The following is a 27,345-nucleotide window of genomic DNA, read 5'->3' as shown; positions in this document are numbered from 1 at the left end:
AAATGTGAAGAAATAGGTTTGTGGTGTGCATGCACACAGACACACATGCACACACACTTTCTCTCCATGATTATTATATTGAATGTAGCATGTGATATATATTTAACAATTACATTAATTGCTTTTAATTGTGCTCTTACTATGGACCAGGAACTGCACTATACACACACACACACACACACACACACACACACACACACACACACACATACACGGATTATTGCATGCACCACTGAGCCCAGCTGCACTAAATATTTCATGTGCATAATGGTAATTAATACTTAAAACAATACTAGGAGACAATTATTATTTCTATTTTATAAATGAGAAAAATGAGACTCAGAAGTATTAAATAAATTTGTTATCTTTATTCAGTTAGTTATTTAAGGAGGTAATATTTGAACCCAGTTAGCATGGCTTGAAGGCAAACACTTATTCATCATTAATGATACATAGTGTCTTTTAAAAGGGCTTATTTTCAGACCTGTTTAAATCTTGACTCTTCTGATGCTTGCTGTGTAATTTCTTGAGCAATTTATTTAAACTTTGAGCCTCAGTTTTCTCAACTGTAAAGTGGGTATTATGGTGATCTCTAAAAAGTAAAGATTCAATGAGATGTTCACAAAAGCATCCAACCTCTGATTTCTGTATTCAAGATACATGATAGCAATTATTTATAAATCAAGATACACTAAATGAATATTTTTTTATTGAGATCTTTAAATAGAATGGAAATCTGTGTTATAAAACAAAACAAACAAGTTGTAATCATAAAACAAAAGAAGGCCTCCTGGTGCCTCTTGTTGAACCAGAATAATGGGCAAAATGAATATTATGTGTAAAGATTTCTGGATGACAGATGTGTTCGAAGTCCTTTTAAATATAGTAATTTACTTGATTCTCTCAACATCTTAGGGGTTTGTATCCATTTTACAGAATAGAGAACATAGACCCAGATTTTAACTAATTCACACTTGAGTTATTACACAGTTCCTGTTTCTGACCACTATACAGTGCCTCCAGAAAGTCCCTTTGGGAAAGCAACTAGCCCACTGCATCTGGCCTTGCTGCTCACTAATAAAAGCCAGTTCTGGCTCAACACTCTGTGTGCTGCACTTGTGTATGTGTGTAAAATCAGGTTAATGTATATATGTATAAAATTATGTTGTTTTGGTATCTTCCTTCTTCTTCCTCTTCGTTTTCCTTAAAACATTTCAAAATAAAGACAATCCCTTTTAGACCTCCCTCTATAAATTCTTCCTAATGATGAACACCTCTACTTCAAATTCCTCCTGTGCATTTCTTCTTTCACAAGGGAACTTTAAGTTGTCTACCTGTCATGTCTCCGGAGAAAGAACTCTTGTGTATGGAGGAACCAGGGAGCTGGTATAGACACAACAGAGCACAGAAAAGAGAAAGGGGCCCAAAGCAGAGGCCATGTGTATTCATTTCACCCCGACGGATTGGTGCCAAGGAGTTTCATGCCTCCTATTTAGGTTGAAAGAGTTCTGTCATATTTCACAAAAGGAATGCCAGAAATAGAACCATGTACTTTTTCTACTCCCCAAAGTGCAACATACTCTTTCTCTCCCATGAGAAGATGTGTCAGGCTGGCCTGAAGGTGGAGACAGAGGCCTGGGGTGGAAGAAGGGCAGGAAGCAGCTGCTGAGACCTCTTGAGATGACAGTGGTGGTGCCTACCTCTTACCTGGGTTGCTGTTTGTGGAATCACAAGATTTGACCACGTATGGATTGTGAGCTTGATTGGATTGAAAGGCATCTAGGAAATGAGCAAAGCACACTTCTGGGTGTTTCTGTGAGAGTGTTTCCAGAGAAGACTGGAAACTAAGGTGGAGCCCCACCCTCAATGTGGATGACCTCATCCACAGAGCTGGGGCCTGCAGGAACAAAAACAGAAGAAGGAGAAAGCAGATCAGTGCCTGGAAACTCAATTCCTCTTGAGCGGGTGCATGTATTGCTGATGCGATTGCCTGAGGATATAAGTCTCCAGCTTCTTCAACTTCTCAATTTAGACTCACACCACTGACCGACACTCCAGGAAGTTTCTAAGACTTTCAGCCTTGGGCTGGGGCTACATCACTGGTCCCTCTTGTTTTGAATATTTTAGTTTCTTGAATTGAGCTGCTACCAGTTTCTCTGGCCTACAGGTGGCCACTGTGGGGCTACCCAGGGTCTGGTAGTGAAGGCCAATCAAATAAATCCCTTTTTAAATTAATATATGTTCTTTTGATTTTATTCCTCTGGAGGCTCCTAGCACACAGGGGCAGGGTTACTTTCTCCATCTTCCTCACTGTGGCCAACTAGTCCTGGGCTACTCTTCTGACTTCCTCACCCCCAGGCTGATGTTCACACTCTCCAGCAGCCTGTCTTCAGACCACTGTGTGTTCTGGGCCCCTCCTCCCACCAGAGCTTGGTACACACTGTTCACACTGTTCACAGTCCTCTTCCCTCCCACTTCACCAATGGACCCCCTTCTTCTGATTTAATCTGCAGTTTCACTTCCTCAGACCAGTGTTTCCAGATTCTCCTGATTTAATCAAATCCCCTAATCTTAGGTTCATAGTACCTGCATATCTCCCCTTTGTGTTAATTGACAAAGATAAAATTTCATACTCCTGGTTGGATTGTTTAATGAACTCCTACCTTTTCTGCTAGTTTCCAAGATCTTCAGGAAAAAGAAACATTGTTTTGACTCACTGTTGCATCTCCAGTTATCCAAAAGAATATCTAACCCAAGGGTATTAATAAATATTTCTTGTGTGAATTAATGTAAGTCAGTTGCTCTTTACTATTCCCTGGTATTTTAAGCTTTTCATCACTGTGACTAAAAGACTCAACAAGAACTAAGAGGAGGAAAATTTTATTTTGGCTCTTGGTTGGTTTCAGAAGTTCAGTTCCAGGTCAATGGATTCATGTCTGTACCCAAAATGGGGCAGAACATCATGGTGGAAGGGTGTTGTGGAAGAAAACAGCTCAGGACATGGCAACCAGGAATCAGAGAGCAGCTCTCACCACAAAATACAAACCCTAAAGGCACACCCCTAGCGATCGTCTTCCTCCAGCCATATGCTACCTTCCTACAGTAACCATCTAGTTAAATCCATTCAAGTGGATTATTCCACAATTAAGTTTTAGCTCTCACAATCTAACAATTTTATCTATGAACATTTTTGAGCTTCTGAGGGGAATCACATGTCTAAAACATAATACTTGTCAATCTATCCTATTCCAAGCATTTTTTTCTCCTTGCTTTCTCTATTAAAAAACAAAAACAAACAAACAACAACAACAAAAAAAACTTTAAGAAGTTTTCTTTTTGTGTTTTATTCTCAAAGCTTGTAAATTTGCTGAGGCTGGCCTTGAATTAGCAGTCCACCTGCTTCAGCCTCCTCAGTCTGAGAATACAGGCGTGTACCACTATACCTGGCCCAATGAGTCTCATCTTTGCATGGTTTGGGGAAGTCCCTTGAGGTAATTCCTGCCATTTGCATGTTTGGGGAAACTCTACCTGCAAGTTCAGTTAGATAGAAGGTAGGTAAAACTGAAAATGTTTAGGTTTTTGATTAAAAAAAAGGCTTCCATATGAACAAATAATGAAGACTAAAAATAGTTCTACTCAGAAGAGTAATTTATGTCAGTAAGGATGGAGACAGAATCAGACTTCCTGGATTCAAAACCCAAATCTGCCTCACTGATTGATGTAATGATTCTCCTCAAGTTATTTAAACTGGTCTTTACTTCCTTATTTATAAAATGGGAGTAAGACAGAATAACAATTAGGTCAGAGTGAAAGGTCAATGCGACAATGTAACTAACTTGTTTGGCACAGTGTGGGGCACCTACTAAATGCTCAATAAGTATAATTTGTCTTCACCATTCATGATCCATTAGAGAGTTTATGATTATTCTTTTAAACAGTAAACATTTCTTAATGTGATCAAGTGCAACGGACACTTAATCTGCCTTCTGCATTTGGGTTGTTGGAGGCTAACGGTCATTGGTGCCTATTTGTTTGATGCTTCCTATGTTAACAATATTTCCTCTTTCTACCTTCCCAATAATTTCTCCCAAGCATTTGTTTATCTCATATAGGATTCTTGCAACCTATTTATTCTAATCTTTTCTCTTGCCTTGAATACTATACCCATTTTTTACTGCCTAACTAGTCATCTTATTACTCTTCTTGTATTAGACATCTCACTTGCTAGGAGGTATGAATTTTGTTCCCATTGACAAATCAAAGACTTGGTACCTTAGCCTGTGATGCAACCCACTCTTTCTTTCTATCCTGCCATTGCCATTCAGTGCCCATCAATCTAGTCAATTTACTCGGCATGTGACATGCTCATTCCTACCTTTGTTCCTGGACTAACACCTTTTCCCTGGAATGTTGTCTTTTTCCAGCCTGCTAAACCATAATGACTCTCCTATTAGAATCTCTACACATGCCCTTCCAGAAACCTGCTTTGCTTTCTTACCCTGGGCAAGGTTCACATGAGCTGCATTGGTATTCATTGGTATTTCTCTTGCACTGCTATTTAATTAACCCGATGAGCCCAAATCTAGATTTCAAAACACCCATGCTTCTTATCATCCAGAGCACTTTTGCATATAACAGTCCCTCATGAGATATTTTTGACTGTTGAATAAATAAATGAGTGAAAAATACCCATTGGATTTTTCTCATCAGTGACTTTCATTTATCTAAGGCAGCAGAGATGATTTGGGAACGGTGGCAGGAAGAATCAGGATTTTTTGAATTATTTCCCATACTGGTTACTGTCTCTGTAAACTTGGGAATTATCAAGACTCTTAGAATTTTGGTATAAATAGTTCAGAGATGCTCCAGATCACAGAGCAGCGGGGGCTCTGCACTCATTCATTCATTTGAAATAAATTTCAATTCACTTGTTAATTTCTTTATTCCTTTAAAAAATTTCAATTGAGCATTTCCTATGTGCCTATTTGCTCATTGTTGGGAATACAAAAGTGAATATAATATGATAATTGCCCTAAGGATTTTAGCATGCAGTATTATGTAGCTAAGTTTCTCAAACATTTCTCTGGCCTTGGTACCTGAAATATTTTCCCTCAGAGCAATGAGTCTCAGAGTGACTGCCACATGATGCATTAGCCAAGTGGGTGTATAATACCATAAATATTTATTGGAGAGATGAAGAAATGCCACCACCCAGTTATGAATCCTAAGCACTATCCAAGGAGCTTCCTATGAAATAGAATAGAAAGAAACAACAATGAACAATTTCTTAAATTGTTTTTCTGCCCACATCTGCTTGGAATCGATGCCTGCAAATGGCACACTACAGAGTGAGGTGTTTAGTTCTGTATTCAGGAAGACAGCACACTCCTTGATCCCTTAGTTTTGGCCTGAATGGTGTTCAACCTGTTAGGAAACTGTCTTTTCTGATGATAGAAAGGGAAACATTCAAATTTCATCTGCATGCCTGACATACTATCACCATCAGTAACTGTAGGGAAGAAGAAGGCAGGAAATGGCAGGAGGCAGGTGATTTCCTCTCTCTGCAAAGATTGGAATAACAGATCCAGGGACCATGGATCTGTTAAGCCTCAGGGACCATGGGCAATTTGTCAAAATCCTGGGTGTGATCCATTCCACCTAAGCTCCTTCCCTTGGCAGCTCATTGGATTTGACACTGCTGTTGCTCTGAGAACTCCCTCCTCTGGACCCATATCCTCCACATTTCTAAAACCAAAGAATTCAGGCAGAAACCAAAGTCAGAGTTACTGAATAACTAAGTACAGCAGCTTTCCCCTCACAAGCTACAAGATACTGGACATGCAGTGACTGGAAGTTACATCTCTGAGTTACTGCTTCTGGATGGAATGTTTAATGGGGCTGCCCAGGAAATGTCAGGGCATTGGCTCAGCCTCCAGGCAGGAACAGACTCCTCTTGCCAAGAGTGCTTTTAGTTCTACTTCCACCCCCAGAGCGAGCATGACAAACTGATCAAGGCAGACAGAATGCTGCTGCCAGACCACATATGGACTCCTGGGGCCCAGGAGAGCTTGACACAGAAAGGTAACACCATGCTGGCAGTTTCATTGACAAACAGGCAACGGATCTGGAAGAACTGAATGAGGGGAAACATGCTCTTTCATAGGAATTAAGTAATAAAGGCTTTATTTTACAGAATGTATTTTGAGAAAGTGCAGAGACAGACTTAGACTTAGCTATAAGGGATCTAAAGGGAGGAAATGACAGCATGTCTCAGAGCAGAAAGCAATAGCCTGGGACTCTGAAAGGGTTAGAGACTGTCCTTATGGGATTTATACTGAAAGAGGATTGTCATCAACCTAGAGATGAAGAAACCAAGAACCGTCGATATTGAGATGTAGGAGCCTGGAGCAGTCATGCCTATAATCCCAACTACTTGGGAGAATGAGGCAGGAGGATCACAAGTTCAAGACTATCCCGAGCAATTTAGTGAGACTATCTCAACAAAATGAAAGTTTAAAAGGTTGCTCCAGGCACTGCAGTATACACCTGTAATCTTACCAACTTGGGAGGCTGAGGCAAGAGGATGGCAAGTTTGAGGCTATCCTGGGCAACCTAGTGAGTCTTGTCTCAAAGTAAAAAATTAAAAAAAAAAAGGTCTGGGGATATAATAATTCAATAGTAAAACTCTCCTGGTTTCAATCCCTACTACTAAAAAAAAAAACAAAATAAAAATATAGAAATATTGGCAGAGCCAATGATATTCCATGACTACTCTGGAGTGTATTCAGTGTATTCAGACATTCTCAGAAAAGTTATTGGTCATTTTCATGAATTCCTAGGCTAAATAACTTTTACACTACACAGATGTTACTGTTGAAGTCAAGATCAGTGCCCAAGACTAACATTCATGCTCATTTAAACTAAAAATCTAGTTCTATGAGATATATTAACTTGGGTGCATGAATAACTTGAAAAAGTATCCTCCCTGAATTGTGTGGCTAAGAATGGGAATAAAAATGACAATTAGAAACACATATTTAGAAAACCCAGCAATTCATTTACCCCCTGGGTTTTCTTTTGCCCTACCCAAAACATATTCCATTAAATATGAACACAAAATGTTTAACCAATACTTTCTTTATTGCTTTTAACTTACATTATTTAATTTTAGTTGAGCAAATTCTTAATGAACTCCAATGCGACATGAGTTGAAATGAAACTAAAGTAATAATACAACAGAGTTACAGAGTTACACGTGTGAAGCAATACATTTGAGAGCATAATGAAAACAACATTTGATTCAGTCAAACTTACAAGGCATGCAGAATCTCAAACAAGGAGCATTTGGGTTTCTATGTCAATGTCATAGGCTACTGAACAACCATACTTTTGAATGAATAATTCATTTTATTGATTGGTGAAATTGTCTTTAAGGACAAATATGGATCAGAAAGATCTACAGAACCTTATGCCAAATTTATCTATAGCCAAAACATAAAACTGCAAGTTTTATCTATAACCAAAACTGCTTCAAATTGTCCATTACACTAATGGGCAATTCACAATTGTCCCTCTGCCTCAGCACAGCAGGTTGAGATGTAAAAGCGAGATGATCTGAATCACCTCAAATGCCACTAAACTTAAGTTCTCAGGGTACTACTGCAATAAACATGACCATTATCCATAGCTTGCTTTTATTTCATCCCAGACTATCTTAGTTTAAAGCTGCCTTTATCCTGAATTATAATGTATATATCACCTGCAGAAATGTCACCACTTTTAAGATATCAGGTTGCTGCCTGTAAAAAAGTACTTAAAGTTATTTTTCTCCAAATTAATATAGAAATAAAAACACAATCAAAATGGAAAGCAAGGGCATCTGGAAATCTTTCATTGGAATTTTTAATTCATATTTAATCACCCAATTTGCCCAAGAAAATTTTGTTTTAAGCCTCAACTATTAGGTACTAAATTGGGCATAACATATGTCTACTTCTGTTTCCTGGGACTTGTTAGTCACAGAAATGGAGGAGAAACCATTGTTCTGTCATTTAGGAAATTTTCTTTGGAGGGACTATGTTACCCAAGAAGAAAATTAAAAACCAATAAGTAGTACAGCTTAACCCTGCAAGACAGTGGCTGAAATTCTCCCATGAACAGACTGGAGACTTACATATAAGATTTGGGAAGCAATGAAACACTTTCTTTACAGTATTTTTGAAATTAGTTTTATGTCTAAAGCCTTCAGAAAGAGAAAAGTTCTGTTTCACTGAAAGTGAATAAACCTCTCAAACCTGCTCCTTTCCTTTGTGAGTTGGTACTCCAGTCCAAACCTAATGTCAAAAAGCCCAGGTTACAGAAACCCACTGGTCTAAGCTAGCTTCTCAGTGAATACCAGCAAGGGGCAGATATTTTACAAAGATGGAAAACTGCCATGAAATGGCAGTTTGGTCTGGGAATCCACAATCCATGGATGTCTGAATAGAAAAAAACAAGTTGCCCATAGGATTTGGAACTATCAATGTAACTTTTGAAATGTTTAAAAAGAGATGCAACAGCCGGTCAAGACCAAATAATCAAAGAACTAAATATAAGCATCCTGCTTGAAAATGCCAAGAAAAGAAAACTTTAGAACAAGAAAATATCTCATTTGAAATGGAAATACAAGAATGACTTTGATAATATGTAAGTTGCTTTTTTACATATGTCCTACATTTAAGACATTTTCAGACACGATTTGTTAGAAATTTGAGCCTTTTAGCTGGCAAAGTGGTACATGCTTATAATCAATCCCATTAATTTGGGAGGTTGAGGCAGGAGGATTTAAAGTTAAAGGACAGTTTCAGTAACTTAGTGAGACCATGCCTCAAAATAAAAATAAAAATTTAAAAGGCTGGAATGTAGCTCAGTGGTAGAATACTCTAGGTTCTATCCCAATACTACCGAGAGAGAGAGAGAGAGAGAGAGAGAGAGAGAGAGAGAGAGAGAGAGAGAGAAACTAAGTGTTATAAGTAAGCGACTTTTTAATAGAACATTTCCTTCATCATGAACACTTCCTTTTCTTACACTTGAAACAGGGACCATCACAACTACCAAATACACAAGAGTAAAGACCCCAAATAAACAAATTCCTAGTTTGAGGAAACACCTATGGCTGTTTATATACTGGAAAGTCATGTCACTCTCTAGTGCCTGGTTGTGGAAGCTTAACACAACATGGGAAAGAGGACTCTTCAGCTGGCATTAGAAAGAAGGACCATGTGACATTAAGGGAAGAAGTCACCTATATTCAGACACATGCTGTGTACATGTGACCGCTGTAAACAAAGAGCTGTGGGATGAGTCACAGAAAAGTGATAGTCTATTTCAACAATCCTTGGCCTAAGAACTCTTGGAATTCCTAACTTTAAACACAGGCACAGGGCTGGGGATGTGGCTCAAGCGGTAGAACGCTCGCCTGGCATGCATTCGGCCCAGGTTCGATCCTCAGCACCACATACAAACAAAAATGTTGTGTCCACCGAAAACTAAAAAGTAATTATTAAAATTCTCTCTCTCTTAAAAAAAAAAAAAACACACAGGCACACATCAGCTATAAAAGGGTAAGGACAGCAACAAGTAGTTTTTACCAGTGAATCCTGAAGATAGGCTGACATAGGCATTTCCATTGAAGCTTTCCCCTCTGTAGTGATTAAAGTAATTCTGCATAAGGGCTGTTCTCTTTTATCAGATCATACGGAAAAAAATATTGATTCCCTATATAACCTGGTACACTGTATTGAGTTATTAGAGGTGAGAATCCAGCTAATTATTTATATGACTTTTATGTGTTTGGAATAATGTAGGATATATATAAATAATATATTTTTAAAGATTTTATCTTTTGTTCTGACACAGGATATTAGGGATGTCTTGAAGTGTGTATCTCATTATGAACTAGAAAACTCAATCTCATTTTCTAAGAAGTTTGGATGGTAAAGCAGCTAAAATTTCAGAATATGAGGAGTAAAAAATATAATTTTAAAGCCAGTAAGACTTTGAACAAAATTCTTATTGTGTTCAGGCCTCAGTTTCCTTAGCTGTGGAATAGAAACAATAATGTCTATTTTATAAAATTATTCAAGTATTAAATGATGGATCAGAATTTAACAGATTTGGCACATGAAGACAAAGATCATTATTTGTTTTGATCTCTGGTATATCCTAAAAATTTCACCCATCACTGGCCTGAAGAATGACTGAATACTTGCTTTTCAACTTATGAATCATTTTACTAAATCACCCTCAAAATTCTTGCAGTTCATTCTTTTGCCTCTTACAGTACTTTACCTAACCACCAAAACATGAGGACAAGTCTCCAGTCCTACCCAGAAAATCCTCCTCAAGGTAAGTCTGCCTAATCTTCATAGAACCAAAAACTCTTCACCATCTCTCTATAAATGATATCTGCTTCTGAAAATATCCCTCTCATTCCCTCCTCTACCTTTGGCACATTCTTATCCATTTCAATAGAAATGCTCTACCATTTTTCCTTTTCAATCCCACTTGACATGCTCATGCTGAAAGTAAATCCATGTATTTTGTTCCCACTAATCAGTGGGAGCTGCTGGATGCTATAATGCAGCCATGAATAATCTCATCTGGGGATGATATGCAAGTGTCAGCCCCACAGACCATCCATTGCCTACAGACTTAGGATCAAGTTGGGTTCCATTTGGAGGCAGTTGTCTCTGGGAGTATTAATTACCTTCTTTCCAAGTGTTCAAGGATAGATTTTACATAGTCTACTGGGGAGGTATTCACATGCAAAATAACTAAAATTCCTTACTTTGCTTTAAATAGAAACTATGTTCTTGTTCATGGAAATTGATTAAAAATGGAAAGAAATATATTTTAAAAATTTTAATCTTTTTCTCTTTTAGATATCTCAGATAGTGCCAATATCCTTGATTAGGAAAAATTCAGTTAAATACACCTAGTTTTAATAGCATCCATGTTTTTTTTTTTTCCTAATTTAATCCAAAGGGCCAAAATGAACACTTTCAAAATACTTCATATGCCATGCTTTCGTCATTAGGCCTTCCTTGTGTATTTGGGGAGTTACAGGCAAAATACTAACACTGAACATATCCTAATGGTATGGGAAAAGAAGCAAAGAAAAAAAGGGGGGAGTTTTCCTTTAGATAAATATTGTTTCCTGATATTTGAACATAGAAAAAACAATAACATCATACTTGTAGAAATTTTCCTAGTTTACTTAAAAAGTAACATGCAAGTTTTTAAGCGTGTGCCCCTAAACTTTTTGATAGGTGAAACAAATATTTTGGACCTTAGAAACATAAAATGTATAGCTGATTCGTAAATATACCATAGGTGAGCTGTTTTGGCTAAAGACAAGCTGATAAAAGAAAGTACAGTTTTCATTGAAATTGATATTTTGGCACCTATCTTTCTAACCTAGACAATAACTTATGACAGTACTAAAGCAGGCTGGCAATTCTGCAGGAAATTCACTAGAGAATGGTAGATAACACCAGGAAAGGTCTTAGATCTCATTCCATTCACTTGGCTACTGTACAGGAATCCGTATCCATGGGAACCATGATCCCTAGCATTAAAGTATGTATTTGACACCAAAAAGAATGTTTAGAAAGAGTAAAGGAATAAAAACTTGTATAAATTTAACTGAAATCCTACAGAATATATTTGTCAATTTATAGATGCTTAAATAGATAAGAAATGAGATCACCCAAAAAGTGAAGATTTAGGAAGACATTGAAGACCCCAGCCTGTCTTTTTAGTCACTCATTATTGAATTTGAGGAACATTATTAAGTTTGAAGACCCAAGTTGGGCATTTAATTCACAAATATTTAATTCAAAAATACTCACAATTTTAACTAACTTACCACAGTAGGACTGAAAAACTGACCTTTTCCAAAACTCTTTTTAATAATGTAGGATTGCAAGAATAGTCCTCTCTGTAGGCATGGGGTCCTTATTGCTGTACAAAAGAGATTATGGGGAACATATATATTATTGATCTTAAAAGATTTCCAAAGGTCAAAAGGCACTGTTATGTATATGAAGGAAAAATTATATATATATAAATTTGGGATAGGGGGTTGGTACTGGGAATTAAACCTACAGCCTCATGCATCCTAGTCATGTGTGATGCCACTGAGCTACATCCTTAGCCCTTTTTACTCTTTCTTTTGAAGAAGGGTTTTGCTAAGTTCTCCAGGCTGATCTCCAAATTGCAATCCTCCTGCTCAGGTTCCCAAGTAGCTGGTATTTTACATCATATTTTCTAACACATTGTAGGTTGCACTCATATCGAAGACAAACAGAAAGTAATAATTCAGAGAAATTTGCATAGAAATTTAATGTTTGAGGTTCTCCCCGCACCTCTGACTCATTCAAGAACTATTCAGAAATTCATTAGGGTAAAAACATTTTAATCTTAATAATTTTTAATTTGTGATAGAGATTTATATTTTTCACCTTTTATATTTGGTGAAAACCTTCTAGTTTTTATAATTAGAAGAATCATCTTTAATGGATTTGATTTCATGGATATTTTCCAAGTTATTTTGATGCTAGTCTTAACATTTGGCAGTGATGCAGGTGGCTCACCAGGAATGGAATGGTCCTTGTGGGTGGCATAAAATTTCTCTTTCCTCTTATTTTTTTCTATGCAAATGAACATAAATCAATTTCAACAGAAGAGAAGGGTGTGTTCTAATTAGTAAGATCAAGTAAGTATATTATCAGAGGAGATAGAAATCTTGATGATATATATGATTTCAAAGATTCATAATGGGCCTCCATATTATCACTCTAATTAAGAAATTTCCAGCATTCCTCTGCAGAAGAAAGGCCTACATACAAATAAGTCCAATAGAAATGTACTTATTGAACATATTTATTTACCTATGCTTTATAATACACAGATCTACTACTAGGTTTTTTTTTGTTTTGTTTTGTTTTATTTTTTGGTATACACATTTGTATTATCACAGGTTTTAATAAAATTTTGAAATTCTGTCTACTGCAGGAATTTGCTCATGTGGACAGATATATTTCTCAGCTTTATGCATCTTGTTTTTACTGTCCCTTTGATTAATACTGCAGATTTACTCCTGGGACTTTTGCAGAGCTAAAGTTTTATTGTTTTGTTTAATCACAGTTGTTTTCTTGGAGCTAAGCTGCTGGAAACCTACCTATATTAAAGAGAAAGACTTGTTCACATATAATGTTGAGTAAAATGTCACTTTTATTTCAAGAGATAAAAGTTATTTGGTAATTGGTGTCCCAATACTGCATTCTAAATTCCAACATGTGGAAAAACAACATATAGGGCCAAATGGATATTAGATTTTTCTAGATGAAACTCTTCCAAATTGTGTGCATGTGGCTTTAGGAGCTAAGATAAAGAGCTAGATGTTTGATGAATTTCAAAGAAAATTCATTTCTCAGCTAAATAATAAGTTCACACTTGAACCTGATAGAAGGATGTGATATAGGTGCTCAACATGTGCAGCAGAATACAATGGGAGCATTTCAACAAAAGAAACCCCATTTGCCTTACTTGTCTGGATAGTTCTGCACGACAGAGCCATCTGAATTTTTATTTTGTTTTCTTCACTGTCTTCTTTCTTAAGTGTTTGACTTTGGTCAGAATAAATATTGTGGCAAGAATGTGGTGCAAGGCAGAAAGGAGTTAATTGTCTTTAATTCCTAAAAAGTATGCACACAGAGCCCAGGCAATTCAGCACTTTGAAAAATTAAATGACTCATTATAATTAAGGAAAGGGAACATTTCACTCATAATTAATGCCAGACTATTAATTATATCCTTCTTTTCCCATACCATTTTGCTCAATTTACCATATATAACCTGCTCTTGAACTATATGCTTTCTTATGTTTAGTGACTCCATTTACCCAAATTGGTGCTCCTAACATCAATTGGTGTTATATGAAAAACATTATATTTTTTTCATCAATCTAAAGGGATATGGTGATTGAAACTGCTCATCAATAACAATGTTTTACATGTGATGAGTTAAATTTATAATGTTGTTATTATAAAATAGAATATGGAATTAATATTTTAAAAATCCTATGAATGGAAACCCCATGGGTGAGACAAAATAAAGATGAGGCTTAATTTCTACAAAGAGCTCACTGAAAATCCAATAGGTAAAGGAGAGAGAGAGCAAATACTAGACTCTGGGGCTATTAGGATGTCCATTGTGAACTCAACTCTGAATGAGCACAGTTATTGAACTTATAAAATGACCCCCAATGACTTTTATTTAAAAGAATGCTATTAAGATCACTCCAGCTTCCTTGCCATTAACTCTGTTTCATAGTTCAATGGTACAATTCACTGAGTTATATTTTACTCAATGCCAAAAGGTTTTTCAAACTGGCCTTTCTTTTTAATTACAATTGCAAGCAGATAGAAATGGAATTTTAGAGTCATGCAGAATTCTGCATACTCCTGTTATCATAACTTACTCTGGAACGTAGTTCAGTGTCTCAGTTACCTTATAGGTGATAGCTCTTCTACATATTTGTTTCAAGGGCCCCAGTAATCAAAAGTGCAGAACTATTGAACACAATGGAATCCTAAAAGCTATATACCTGGCATCAAAGGTCACTGTAATCTTTATAATATTAATAAAGCATTTTGTTAATAACCAAGGCTGGCCTCCAAAATCCAGTAACTTCACTGCTCAAATTTGATTAGCTAATGATAGACATTAGACTAATCAGTTGACAATAGAAACAAATATGTAGAGATTGAAAGTTTTTCCTATCAAAGAAGTCACGCATTCCCATCAGGTTAGGTCAGATAAAGAAAGTATGGAGATTAACTGACAAAATATTTTATAAAGTCTTTTGTTTCCATTGAAACTAAATTGAGTTAATGTCAGTATTTGAATTTCACAATGAAAAGAGTGAAGGTACTTAAACTATTACAGATAAACAAGACTCATTTGTCTCCTGTGTTCATTTGGTAATGAATATAACACATTCACTTCGATGGGACAGGCTGAGTAATACCTAAAGGCATCATTCACTGGACCAGCATAGGATGATTAACCATTATGTGTGGACTATAACAGTGACATGACCCCAAATATATGTTGTTTATGTTGTTTTAGTTTCGATGTTTTTTTTATGCTATTTGTGAGTTAAACTCTGAAACTTAGTGAAATTACAGAACTAATCAAGTGTAAAATAAAGCAGTGCGGTTAGTTCAGACTTCCTAATGTGGGCACCCGTGCAGAATAGTGCTTTCAGTAGATTTGTCTTCCTCTAAATTCACTCATGACTTGCACTGGATGGATTTTTTTCCTTGCAGAGCCTCGTCTGATGGCTGCATACGTTTCTTCTGGTTTCTCTCTTTTAATCAAGGGTTTTTTTGCTGGAGCCTTCATTCTCCACATCACTACAGGGTGCCGGGGCCCAGCAGGACTCTGGATTCGGATGATCTTGGTTGAGGCGATATAAGACATTTTCACTGTTTGCACTACAGCATTCATTAAATTTTTGGCTGCTTGGATCAGGGAGGTGACACTGTCCAACTGGAGGGGAAAAAAAATGAAGAAAGAGGTCTTGTTCAAAAATGTAATTAGGAATTTAAAGAGATTTAATAATGTAGAAGTTGAAAAGAACCACTTTGCTTTTACTCCAGAAATGAATGAGTTAATCCTTATTTTATGTATCTATATGTAGTTGCTTACATCATACTATTCTATTGTTTTTGATCGTTTACTATTTATCTGCTACATAAATATATCCTTATGTTACCCCATAAGACAGCAACTTAGATTAATTTATTTCTCTTGGTTTTCAGTGAAACCATATAAATTCTTCAGTACTCAAATCCATATAATACCATAATGTTATACCATCACTGCTTTCTTCGAATCATATTTGCCTATTTCCAGGGGGTGATACTGAGCCCTTTCTGTAAAACAGGACTATCTTCAATAAAATCCATGTTTTATATAATTTAATTATATAAATTAATATTAATTATATATTATGCACATCTACCACTCTCTTGCATGAACATTTTCTATCACTGCAAAAAAATAAAATAAATAATTCTGTCTAAAAGAATCTCTTTTTTTTTTTTAAACCTAGAACTGTTATTCTATTATGCAGTCTGTTAACATAAAAAGAGCCAATGCTTTGCAGTCAAATAAAGCTTAAATTCCAGATCTTCCTTTTGGTAACTTGGAGAAACTGTTTAATCATTTATTATAGTTTCTTTAGTCATGAAATAGGAAAAGTATGTTTATTAAAGGTAAAACAATATATGTAAGGAAATGAGTACAGTCACTGCTAAAGAGTCTATTGCTATTAAATATGATTTTCTTTGCTTCATATGAAGATGCATTAATGAGATTACTAAATAAAATTTTTATTCACATGATCCTGTTTTTGTTATATTTGTCTGGGTTGTTCATAAAAATAATCTCAGGAAAAAATGAAGTGATGTTCCTAGAATCTTGCAAAATACCTTAGAGCTAAGTCAAATTGATTCATTTTTATACTACCAATGCCTTTTCCATTATTTTAGTTTGGCAGATTGTCATCCACTGCCAACTCACAGAAAGATGAGCCTCCACTGTCACCCCTTTGTGATGTGTGCTATCAGGGTTGAGATTCAAACACTGGCTCTGTAGTTACTAAAATCCATCAGCAGCTGCCTGGCCTGAGTACTTTACCTTTGCTGTTAGAGGAGTCTCATCTCACATACAGAATAAATGAGGGAAGAAAAGCTGTAAGCTGAGGTTATGTGCCTGGGGCACTGGTCTAGCTGGCTGCTTCCTGGGAAGAAAATTTAATTAGTTCCATTATGTGCCAAGGCTGAAATCTTTGACAAGGTAAAACCAAAAACATACATATAATTTGAAAGGTGTAGTATTTGGCAACGATTCATCAGTACATCATTTTACTTCCTGAAGCCAGAAATGTAAAATCTGTGCATGTGGCAGGAAAATGTCACATGTTTTACAAACATTAAACAGGATTTCATCAAGTACTCGTATGTATTTTGGAGCACACTTAGAGCTTCTGAATCTGTATATAACTATAAAAATCATAGAATTGTGACCAGAATAACACACTGTTATGGTTTGGATATCAGGTGTCCTCTAAAAGCTTCTTCTGCATTAAAGCAGGAGGTAAAATGAATGGATTATGAGAGCTCTAAAATAATCAGTGGATTAATCCTTTTGATAGATGGATAATTTGAATAGAAATATGGGAAGTGGGATACAGCTACAGGAAGTGGGTCATTGGGGGTGGGATGCCTTGGGGATTATATATTTTGTCTCTGACTCTTCCTGCTCTCTCTCCGCATCCTGTCTGTCAGGAGCTAAGCAGATTTCCTTCACTGAGCCCTTCTTTGATGATGTTCTGCCTCATCTCAGTCCTGAAACAGTGGAGTTGGCCGACCAGGGCTGAACCCTGAAATCATGAACCCACGTAAACTTTTCCTCCTCTAAATTGTTCTTATGGGGTATTTTCATCACAGTACTGCAAAGCTGACTAACACATGCTTAGTTACTAAATTACTCTGCTGACAGATTGCAAGCTAAAAATCTGCTCTTTAATGATTAATTTTCATTAAAAACCTCCTGGAGCTTGGAGGTGGTTTCCAATCCCACCATTAGGAAAAAAGCAAATTTTTCTAAAGGTCCACGGTCATTTCATCCCTCATATATGAAAGTATTGGGTTTATCCTGAGGGTTCTGTACCACCATACACTCTTTGACAAAAGCGGGTTCTTGGAAATTCCTGTCACTCCATATAGCTTTGGATCCCCCCTGCTTAAAACTAACATTCTTTTCTTTTTCTTTTGATTCTTTAATCTTATCATATATAGATTATTTATTTCATCTCCTTTTTATTTTTCCATGAAAGTGATATCTATAGATGAGCAGTCTAGTGTAAGTATAATCCACGCCTCACAATCTGGAAACCAGCTTGTCTTCTTTCCTCACTTAATCAGATAATGCCTATCTGTGCAATTGTGATCTCTTCTGCTGGCCTCTGACAAATCTTTAGATTTTAAAATCCTAAATGGCTATAGTGAAATCTTATTCTCTGCATGAGTCAGAAAAACCACAGGAAAAATTATCCCTCTGGGAGTGCATGAAGAGTAGTTTTGCAGATAAATTAGGACAATTGCTCAACGAATACTGTTATTTTTTGAGGAAAGCTTGTACAACAATTTATGAAGATATTTGAGGTCTAAGAACTCCATGTGCTAGGATGTATAACTCCTAGGTATTACCCAAATCTCAGGCCATACAAGCAATAGACAAAGATAACCCTAGCTAATGACAGGAAATTTTGTTCAATGCCTAAGCAGTGTTTATGGCCTACCCCCTAGAGAATAACTATGCACAATTTAATGTCAGTGGAAAATTATTGTAAATCTTTTTATCCAGGTGTACTTTCATGAAAAACCCTTTAAAGGGAGGATTCAGTAGAACCCTCTGTGAAAAGACAAAGCAAAATTTGAGTGAGGTAATGTACTGCATTGGGATCCGTGTTCAACTTATTGAACAAAATTTTCTAAACTTTACAAATGTACCTGTGAAAGACAAGAGTATTATTTATTCCAAAGATCTGGTAGAGAAAACCAAGAGATTGTAAAACTCAGATCCACAAAATCTCTATTTATTGCAAATGACTTACATTAATTGAAAATTTTTTCAGGCAAATATAACTTGAAATGTTTACTGTAGAGGAAAGCTCTTTTCCCCCAATCTAGTGGCACTCTCCCCTGATCTAGATGAAGTATTTTTGATGAAGGTATCAATGGGAACAATAATATTCTTCAAAATCCCTCAGATATCATACTGATACATGTAAACATTTGCATGTTCTCACATATAGTAGCTCCCTTCCCATCCTTCCAAAAAGGAAGAGTTCTAATAGTTTTTCAAAGACTAATGTGACCTAAATTAAGAGCTTCTTTTCTGGATTAAATCAAATCTACCATTTACATAGTAAATATCTATAGATGCCACCAATATTGCTTATGCTGATGATTTATGCTTATGCTCAGAAAACTGATGTAGTTTCAAAACGATTTAGCCCAATAATCTACTAGTTTTGCATATTGCATATGCACAAACATAAATTGGCAGGTTCTTTACTATATTTAGATAAATAATAAGTAACTATGTTTAATAAATTCACTGATTCTAATTGTGAGCTATATTTTCCAAAGCATCCAAATAATTCCCATCTTAGTAGAGTCTTATTTAATATTACCTTCTTATTTCAATCTGAACTTTCTTTAATTACAGTGTCTCTTCTGTGCTTTGTATTATATGGTTTCAGTTAAACTACAGTACAAATTTGACCAGTTTTAAAGATGTTTTCAAATAAAAGACTTGCTCCTACTTGGAAATATATCGGTAACTCTTTATCATAAAAGCTATCTTTTTTTTTTTTCCTCAGAAGATGTCAACATTATGTCCATGTAACTAGTATAGAAAAAAAGATCTGGATCTTTTTACAAAAGACCATATTAATTACCTACAACACATGTTCTTGACAACTAGTTAAGTTGATGTCTGCTAAAAAACCCTTGTCAAAATTCTATTGTAATTATTGACAGCAAGAGAAATATTCATAAAGATATGCTAGATATTCCTTCTTTTGATTTTATACATTTCTCACCTGTATCATGTTAAAATACCAGAATGTCACACAATACGATTCTAACTCATCATATTCAGGAAGTAATATTTTTTTTTTATCAGACCTGACCTTGTATGAGAATTCTAAGTTTAAATGAACCATGCTTCCATTGATGCAGATCTTACATCCATGCACCTGGTCTGTCACCTGGGGAAAGCACAGTTGCCCAATGCCTGTGCAAACTGCCATGCTAATTATTTCTTCTGGGGCTCCTGCTGAGAGAAAATCACAACCTACTTGGGAAGTATATTTCCTTTCCTATAGCTATTTTGACAAACTTATACCATGTGTAGCCTATGATATTTTTGTGAGTCCCAATGTTCACCTGAACTCAAAGGACCCTACTAGCCATTTCATCCTCATAGAAGCAATACCTGACAGGCAAATGTGTGGACTTTGGTTCCAGGCATAATATGAGTTTATAATAATTGCTACTGTCTACTGTATGCTGTTAGATATTAATGAATAGGGACTCATAAAGGACTACCATTATCTTCATTTTTTTTTCAGAGGAGAGAATAAAGGCACTGAAAGAATTTGTAAACACGTCAAGGTAATACAGCTTATTAAATGGTAGAGCTGAAATTTGAACAAAAACAGTCTTGTCCCACCTAGTGTTTTCACTCATTTCATAACCCTTCCTTCTCAGTGACATGCCACTTCCAATATGTGACTATTTTCATATATTGAGTAGCTGGAGAAATAATTCTAACATTAGTAAAATGTCTAAAATTTTAAAGTTGACAAACCATTAACTCTATTTTTAAGAAAGTTTATCTTAATTTTGTAATGCATATTGGTACTAGGAACAATGAGGGTATCTTACTTGCCAAGTTATTTATTTAGTTAAGACATTAGTGTGAAAATGTTTGCTCAATATTAATTTCCAAGTAGCATATTTTTGGAATATCAAATAGAAATATTCAGTCATTCATCCTTATACCCAGATTCATTTAAAGACATCTAGATTAAGACTTTTAAACTTTAAAATTTAAAGTCTAGATATCAATCCATAAATCAATAAAGCAAAGAAAAACCATAAACAAATTTTACCTTCTAGGGCAAAAAAAAAAGTATAACATTTATTTAATCTGAAAAATGTATCAGTATAAACACAGCCCTAATTAATTAATCAGATCTTTTGTTGACTATCAAATCAAATCAAATCAATTTGTTTGCCTTGGTTTTGCAACAAAAATTAGGATTTTAATCCCCTAACTATGGGTATCTTTTTAACTCTTGCTTAGTTTTAACATGCTCAATTAAACCATTTGGAAAGAGATTAGCATAGGTCATGGAAAAGAGCATAAGTATATATGTTGGCAGGTAAATAAACAGCATGAAATGACTCTAAAAAGATTTCAAGATATTTGTAGTCTTTCTAGTTTATATATACCATTTACATCTCTATATTTACGTAATGATGTTGTTTATATACAACAGAAAATGTTAAATACATTTCTTAGCAAAAGTACATCAACTAATTTAATATATTTTTATGAACTACTCTGAATGTATCACTTGTTTTCTAGTTTTGAAGATTTTATTTTTTTATTTATTCTAATTCATTATTTATGACAGCAGAATGCATTTCAATTCATATTATACATATATGCATGATTTTTCATGTATCTGGTAGTACACAAAGAAGAGTCACACAATTTGTGTCTTCATACATGTACTTAGTGTAATGATGTCTGTCTCATTCCCCTGTCTTTCCTATCCCCATCTCCTCCCTCCCTCACCCTCCCCTTTACCCTATATAAAGTTCCTCCATTCCTCCCATGCTCCCCCCATCCCAATTATGGATCAGCATCCTCATATCAGAGAAAACATTTAACATTTGATTCTTTCTATTGGCTTACTTCACTTAGCATAATATTCTCCAACTTCATCCATTTACCTGCAAATGCCATGATTTTACTCTCTTTTATTGCTGACTAATATTCCACTGTGTATATATACACCACATTTTCTTTATCCATTTATCTACTGAAGGGCATCTAGGTTGGTTCCACAATTTTGCTATTGTGAATTGTGCTGCTATAAACATTGATGTGGCTATGGCACTGTAGTATGAAGTTTTAAGTTCTTTGTGTATAGACTGAGGAGTGGAATAGCTAGGTCAAATGGTGGTTCAATTCCCAGCTTTCCAAGGAATCTCCATACTGCTTTCCATATCGGCTGCACCAATTTGCACTCCCACCAGCAATGTATGAGTGTGCCTCTTTCCCCATGTCCTTGCTAACACTTATTGTTGTTTGTATTCTTAATAGCTGCCATTCTGACTGGAGTGAGATAAAATCTTAGAGTAGTTTTGATTTGCATTTCTCTAATTGCTAGAGATGCTGAATATTTTTTCATGTATTTGTTGACTGATTACATATCATCTTCTTAGAAGTGTCTGTTCAGTTTCTTGGCACATTTATTGATTGGGTTATTTATGTTTTTGGTGTTAATACTTTTATTTATATGTCTTAGGGATTAGTGTTCTATCTGATGTGTGTATGGTAAAAATGTGCTCCCATTCTGTAAGTTCTGTCTTCACCTCACTGATTGTTTCTTTTGCTGAGAATAAGCTTTTCAGTTTGATTCCATCACTTTTGTTGATTCTTGATTTCATTTCTTGCACTATAGGAGTCTTATTCAGGAAGTCAGGACCTAATTCAACATGATGGAGATTTGGGCCTACCTTTTCTTCTATTAGGCAAAGGGTCTCTGGTTTAATTCCTAGGACTTTGATCCACTTTGAGTTGAGTTGTGTGTGTGGTGAAAAATAGGAGTTAGGAAATTTTTTTATCTCAATACTCATTTAACACATTCTTTTGTTTCTAAACAGATTTTTTGAAGAATAGCCTATATGAAAAGGATTCACCCTTTTCATATACATCTGAAATGCTAACAGCCATGCTGGCTTAATAGGCACATCAAATAAGAGGCATTGTTAAAGCTAGCCAAAATGGAGTCATCTTCAAATTGAAATTGTCAAGCTTATAATTAAATGGAGGAAGTCACCCATTCTTTGAATACACAGAATTATTTCAATGGGCCCCTGTTATGATTCACTCAGTAAATCTTTCCTTCACCAAATTCTCCATTAGAACACAACAGAAAAGGACAACCTTAGTTGAAAGGGAAAAATCAATGTGTGGAATAACTAAAAAAATTAGTACTACTGAGAGAGCCAGATGTGAAATGAAATATGACATTTATTCAGTTGTAATCTTGTCCTGTCAAAAGCATTTTCAAAGTTAATTTTTTTTCCAAAGCAGATACTCTAAGGCCAAAACATTTTATATCACCTTAAAAGAAGACAGTTATAAACATAATGTAACTGAGCCCCTTTAAAATTAAAGCCCCAATCTCCCCAATTTCCTAGTAAATTGTTTTGCTGCAACTGAGTTTTTCTAATGCTGAGAATAGCAACTGAGGAATTAATCCCAGAGCCTTTGCAAGCACCAGTAAAATTTGAAAAACTAGAATTGTAATATACCAGCTAGCTTGGCCTGGCTAAATCTACATGTGTATTTCCAGGATTTTGTTCTCATTAATTATAAACATTCCTCAAGGATGGGCAGAGATATCCAGAATAGATGCTTTCCCAGTTTTGACAAAACAATGATTAAATTTATTTTTCCTTTTTAAAATTGTTTTCTCTTATTTCTGATGCAGGCCAGTGACCAAATGCTGTCCTTGAATATAGTCTGGGAATCCCAGCAAGGCCTCTGGCTTGGAGTGCCAGTAACAATAATGCCAATTCCAGTGGCTACTCAGAATGTTTTTAAATTTTATTTAAAATAGCCTATTATAAATAGCTATGAATTACCAACCAATCTATATATAAGTTAAGTAAACTGTGTTTACTTACAGAAAAATGCTTCTCTAAAGAAATAATTGTTGTAATAATTACAGTCCTAGATACACAGATTCAGAAAAGTTAGTATATTTTTTTTCCCAAGTGGAAGGAGTGGATGGATTTGATGAAATTCTGTCAAAATCCATGTTTTACCCTTTGATTCCTTTTGTCTCCACCATCAGTCAGGACACTGAGGTCTGCCATCTATGAAGATGCTCTATGACATCTTAATGAAGCAGCCAGAACTGTGAGCTAAGAATGAGAAAGCACTGGTCTCCTTCCTTGATCCTATGCTCATGTCTTTTATGACTATAGGCAAGTAAAACTAGACCTAGCATAATGCTAAAAAGGCTAAAAGGCATCACTTTTAAATCCATGTGGGACTTCCAGTCCACAAATCTTTCCACACCTCTACTATTTTCAGCATCTTTTGATCTTGATTTGCCCATTATTTTAATTTATCAATAATGCTCGGTATTTCTTAGCTCACTTGTCTTTCTATGATAGATGTCTTTGAGAATAGAATTCTCAATGGCCTAAAACTGACTCCTACATAATACTCTACCACTTTTACATAATACTCTCATTGGGCAAATAAATAGATTTTTGGATAAATTGAAAGCCAAAATCCTGAAGAGATTTCTTTCTTTGTTTTGGTTTATTTTTTGGTTCTGGGAATAAAAACCAGAGATCACACACTTTGCTCATGCTAAACATGTGCTCTATCACTGGGCCACACTTTTAGCCCACTATTTTAGTCAATTCTTGAACACAATTCACACAAACACTATTTCAAATTTCCATTCTCTTTATATACCCTAGAAATTAGTCTCTGATGTACAAGTGGTAAAAATTTGCTCCCAAGATGTAGGCTCACCTGTTTTTTCTTTTTCTTTTCTTTTTTTTTTTTTTTTTTTTTTGCTGAGAAGAAGCTTTTTAGTTTGAATCCATCCCACTTATTGATTCTTAATCTTAATTCTTGCACTATAGGAGTATTATTAAGGAAGTTGGGAACTAATCCCACATGATAAAGGTTTGAACCTACTTTTTCTTCTAATAGGTGCAGTGTCTCTGGCTGCACCTAGGTCCTTGATCCACTTTGAGTTGAGTTTTGTGCTTGGTGAGAGACAGGAGTTTAATTTCATTTTTGTTGCATGTAAATTTCCAGTTTTCCCAGCACCATTTGTTGAAGAGGCTATCTTTTCTCCAATGTATGTTTTTTGGTGCTTTTGTCTAATATAAGATAACTATAATTATGTGGATTAGTTTCTGTGTCCTTTATTCTGTACCATAGATCTTCCAGTATATTTTGGTGCCAATACTATGCTGCTTTTGCTACTGTTGCTCTATAGTATATTTTAAGATCTGGTATAGTGATGCCACCTCCTTTACTCTTCTTGCTAATGATTGCTTTTGCAATTCTAGGTCATTTATTTTTCCAGATGAATTTCATGATTGATTTTTCTATTTCTATGAGGAATGTCTTTGTAGTTTTAAAGAACTCAAAAAGCTAAATATAAAAAAAACAAATAGCCCAATCAATAAATGGGCCAAGGAACTGAGCAGACACTTCTCAGAAGAAGATATACAATCAATCAACAAATATATGAAAAGATGTTCAACATCTCTAGCCATAAGAGAAATGCAAATCAAAATTATCTCACTCCAGTCAGAATGGCAGCTATTAAGACATGCGGGTAAAAAAGATGGTGGAAAGATATGGACAGCATTACCCTAAGTATATAGGTGAAGGCGCAAATGGTGTAAATAAAATATACTTTGTATACAACCAGAGAATTATAAAAAATTGTGCTGTATATGTGTAATATGAAATGTAATTCATTCTGCTGACATATATAACAAATTAGAATAAAAAAATTAAAAAATATACATAAATGTAAAAAAAAATCCAAAATGTCTCTTAAATGCAGGAAATAAAATCAATACTCTCAAAAAATTTCCACTCTCATAAAACTTCTGCCACATTATATTCTCATGCAAGTATTTTGCCTAATATAAATATAAAATATACAATATAACAATAATAACAAACAAAATAGAAACAGCATAGTGAAATTTCATGAACCTATGTCACTCATTTTTATCCATTTCTACAAAATTAGAGTTATCTCTTTTTTTCTACAACATATACTTCTAATTGTACTCCATATTCTTTTTTTTTTTTGATCTGACTGCTCAGAAACATTGCACAATTAATAATTCCCTTTCTTAATTTATCTTTATTCTTTTTACTGGATTTTTATCAGAATATTTTTAATTAGAGCATTATAGTTATACATAGTAGCTGGGTTCATCCCAACAAAATCACACATACATGGAATCTGGCCAACTCCATTTAAATCCCTGATCCTCCCTCCCCCAACATTCCGAATATTTATATGTCATTGAAACTGTATCTTGAAACACAATCAGAATTTTTGAATGATTATCTATACCCTGATACTACTATCCAAACTCCTCAAGAAATCTTACTCCTATTTTTACTTAACTAAGTTTTCCCTTTTATCACATATATCTGTATCATACAGATATGATGTAATATATTAATAAATATATAATATATTGCATATATGTTAAATATATAATATATATACTAAACAATTTGATAGTTAAGGTTGTAGTTCTGGTTTTATTATTTCTAATTGCACCTACAAAACCGATTAGTTTTTATTTTTTATTTTATTTTATTTTAGTGGCAATACTGGTATTGAATCCAGGGAAGCATACTCATGATAAGTACCTACCACTCACCTACATCCCCAGCTCCACTAATTCTCATTCTTAAATAAAATCCATTATATAAAATATCATAGCTTATTAATCCTACTCTTGATAGACTTTTAGGCTATTATGAATAAGAAATTATGAGTATTCTGTCATGCATCTTTTGGTGAACAAATATATAAAATTTTGTTGGCTATGCACCTGAGAGTGCAATTACAGAGTTATGAGAATGTGAGTATTCAGTTTTATTGGATGCTTTCAAGACTCCTGAAGCACTCAAATAAATTTGTATTCCTACCAACAATATAGGAGAGCTCCAATTGCTATACATCTTCTTCTATACTTTTTCTCATATTTTCAAACTAGTCATTTTGGAAGATATGTTAGAAAGACATTGAAGTCAAATTGGCATCTCATTGATTACTAATGAAGCTGAGAATATTCTCCTATGTTTGTAGGGACTCACACTTAGAGACCTGGTTCAATTCACTCATTCATAGTTCTTAAATATTTTCTATACTTTTTTGGATTTTCTATGTATAAAGGATATAATTTTCCCCCTTTGTTTTTTTCCCTTGATTTGTTACACTAAGTAAGTCCATCAATATTGAAGTAGTGATATAAGGTATTTTTTAATTATATTGTAACTCATAGAGAATGTTATTAATTTATTATCATTGACTTCTTTTTTCCCTAATTTATTTTTTTTAATTTGACTGATCAAGTTGTATACAACATGATGACTTGAAGCACAGATTATAAATTTGTTAAATGTAACTAACATATGAATCACATCATAGCTTTATTTTTCTGATGAGAACACTTATCCATTCTCCTAGCATTCCTCAAGAATACAGTGTTGCCACTAATTATAGCCACTTTGCTGTATAATAGATCTAACTATAAGTTTGATTTCTTAGCTCATGTATTAGATATTTATTTTTTTTTAATTTCCAAAAAAATGAAAATTTCCTAGTTTCATTTTTATTATTCACTGATT

General features: G+C 34.9%; 1 protein-coding gene across 1 annotated transcript in view; it reads right to left on the bottom strand.

Moving 5' to 3' along the window:
* Positions 1 to 7,176: 7,176 nt before the first annotated feature.
* The window catches only part of Ctnna3 (catenin alpha 3), a 1,639,810-nt gene continuing 1,619,641 nt past the window's right edge, over positions 7,177 to 27,345 (bottom strand). The window contains exon 18 of the mRNA XM_078041358.1: positions 7,177 to 15,597. Within this exon, the coding sequence (XP_077897484.1) occupies positions 15,310 to 15,597 (288 nt within the window). The 3' untranslated portion in view covers positions 7,177 to 15,309. The remainder of the gene's footprint in view (positions 15,598 to 27,345) is intronic.

The sequence above is a fragment of the Ictidomys tridecemlineatus genome, chromosome 1 (assembly GCF_052094955.1).
Source record: "Ictidomys tridecemlineatus isolate mIctTri1 chromosome 1, mIctTri1.hap1, whole genome shotgun sequence".
NCBI lineage: Eukaryota > Metazoa > Chordata > Mammalia > Rodentia > Sciuridae > Ictidomys > Ictidomys tridecemlineatus.
This window is presented reverse-complemented; position numbering and strand designations above follow the sequence as displayed.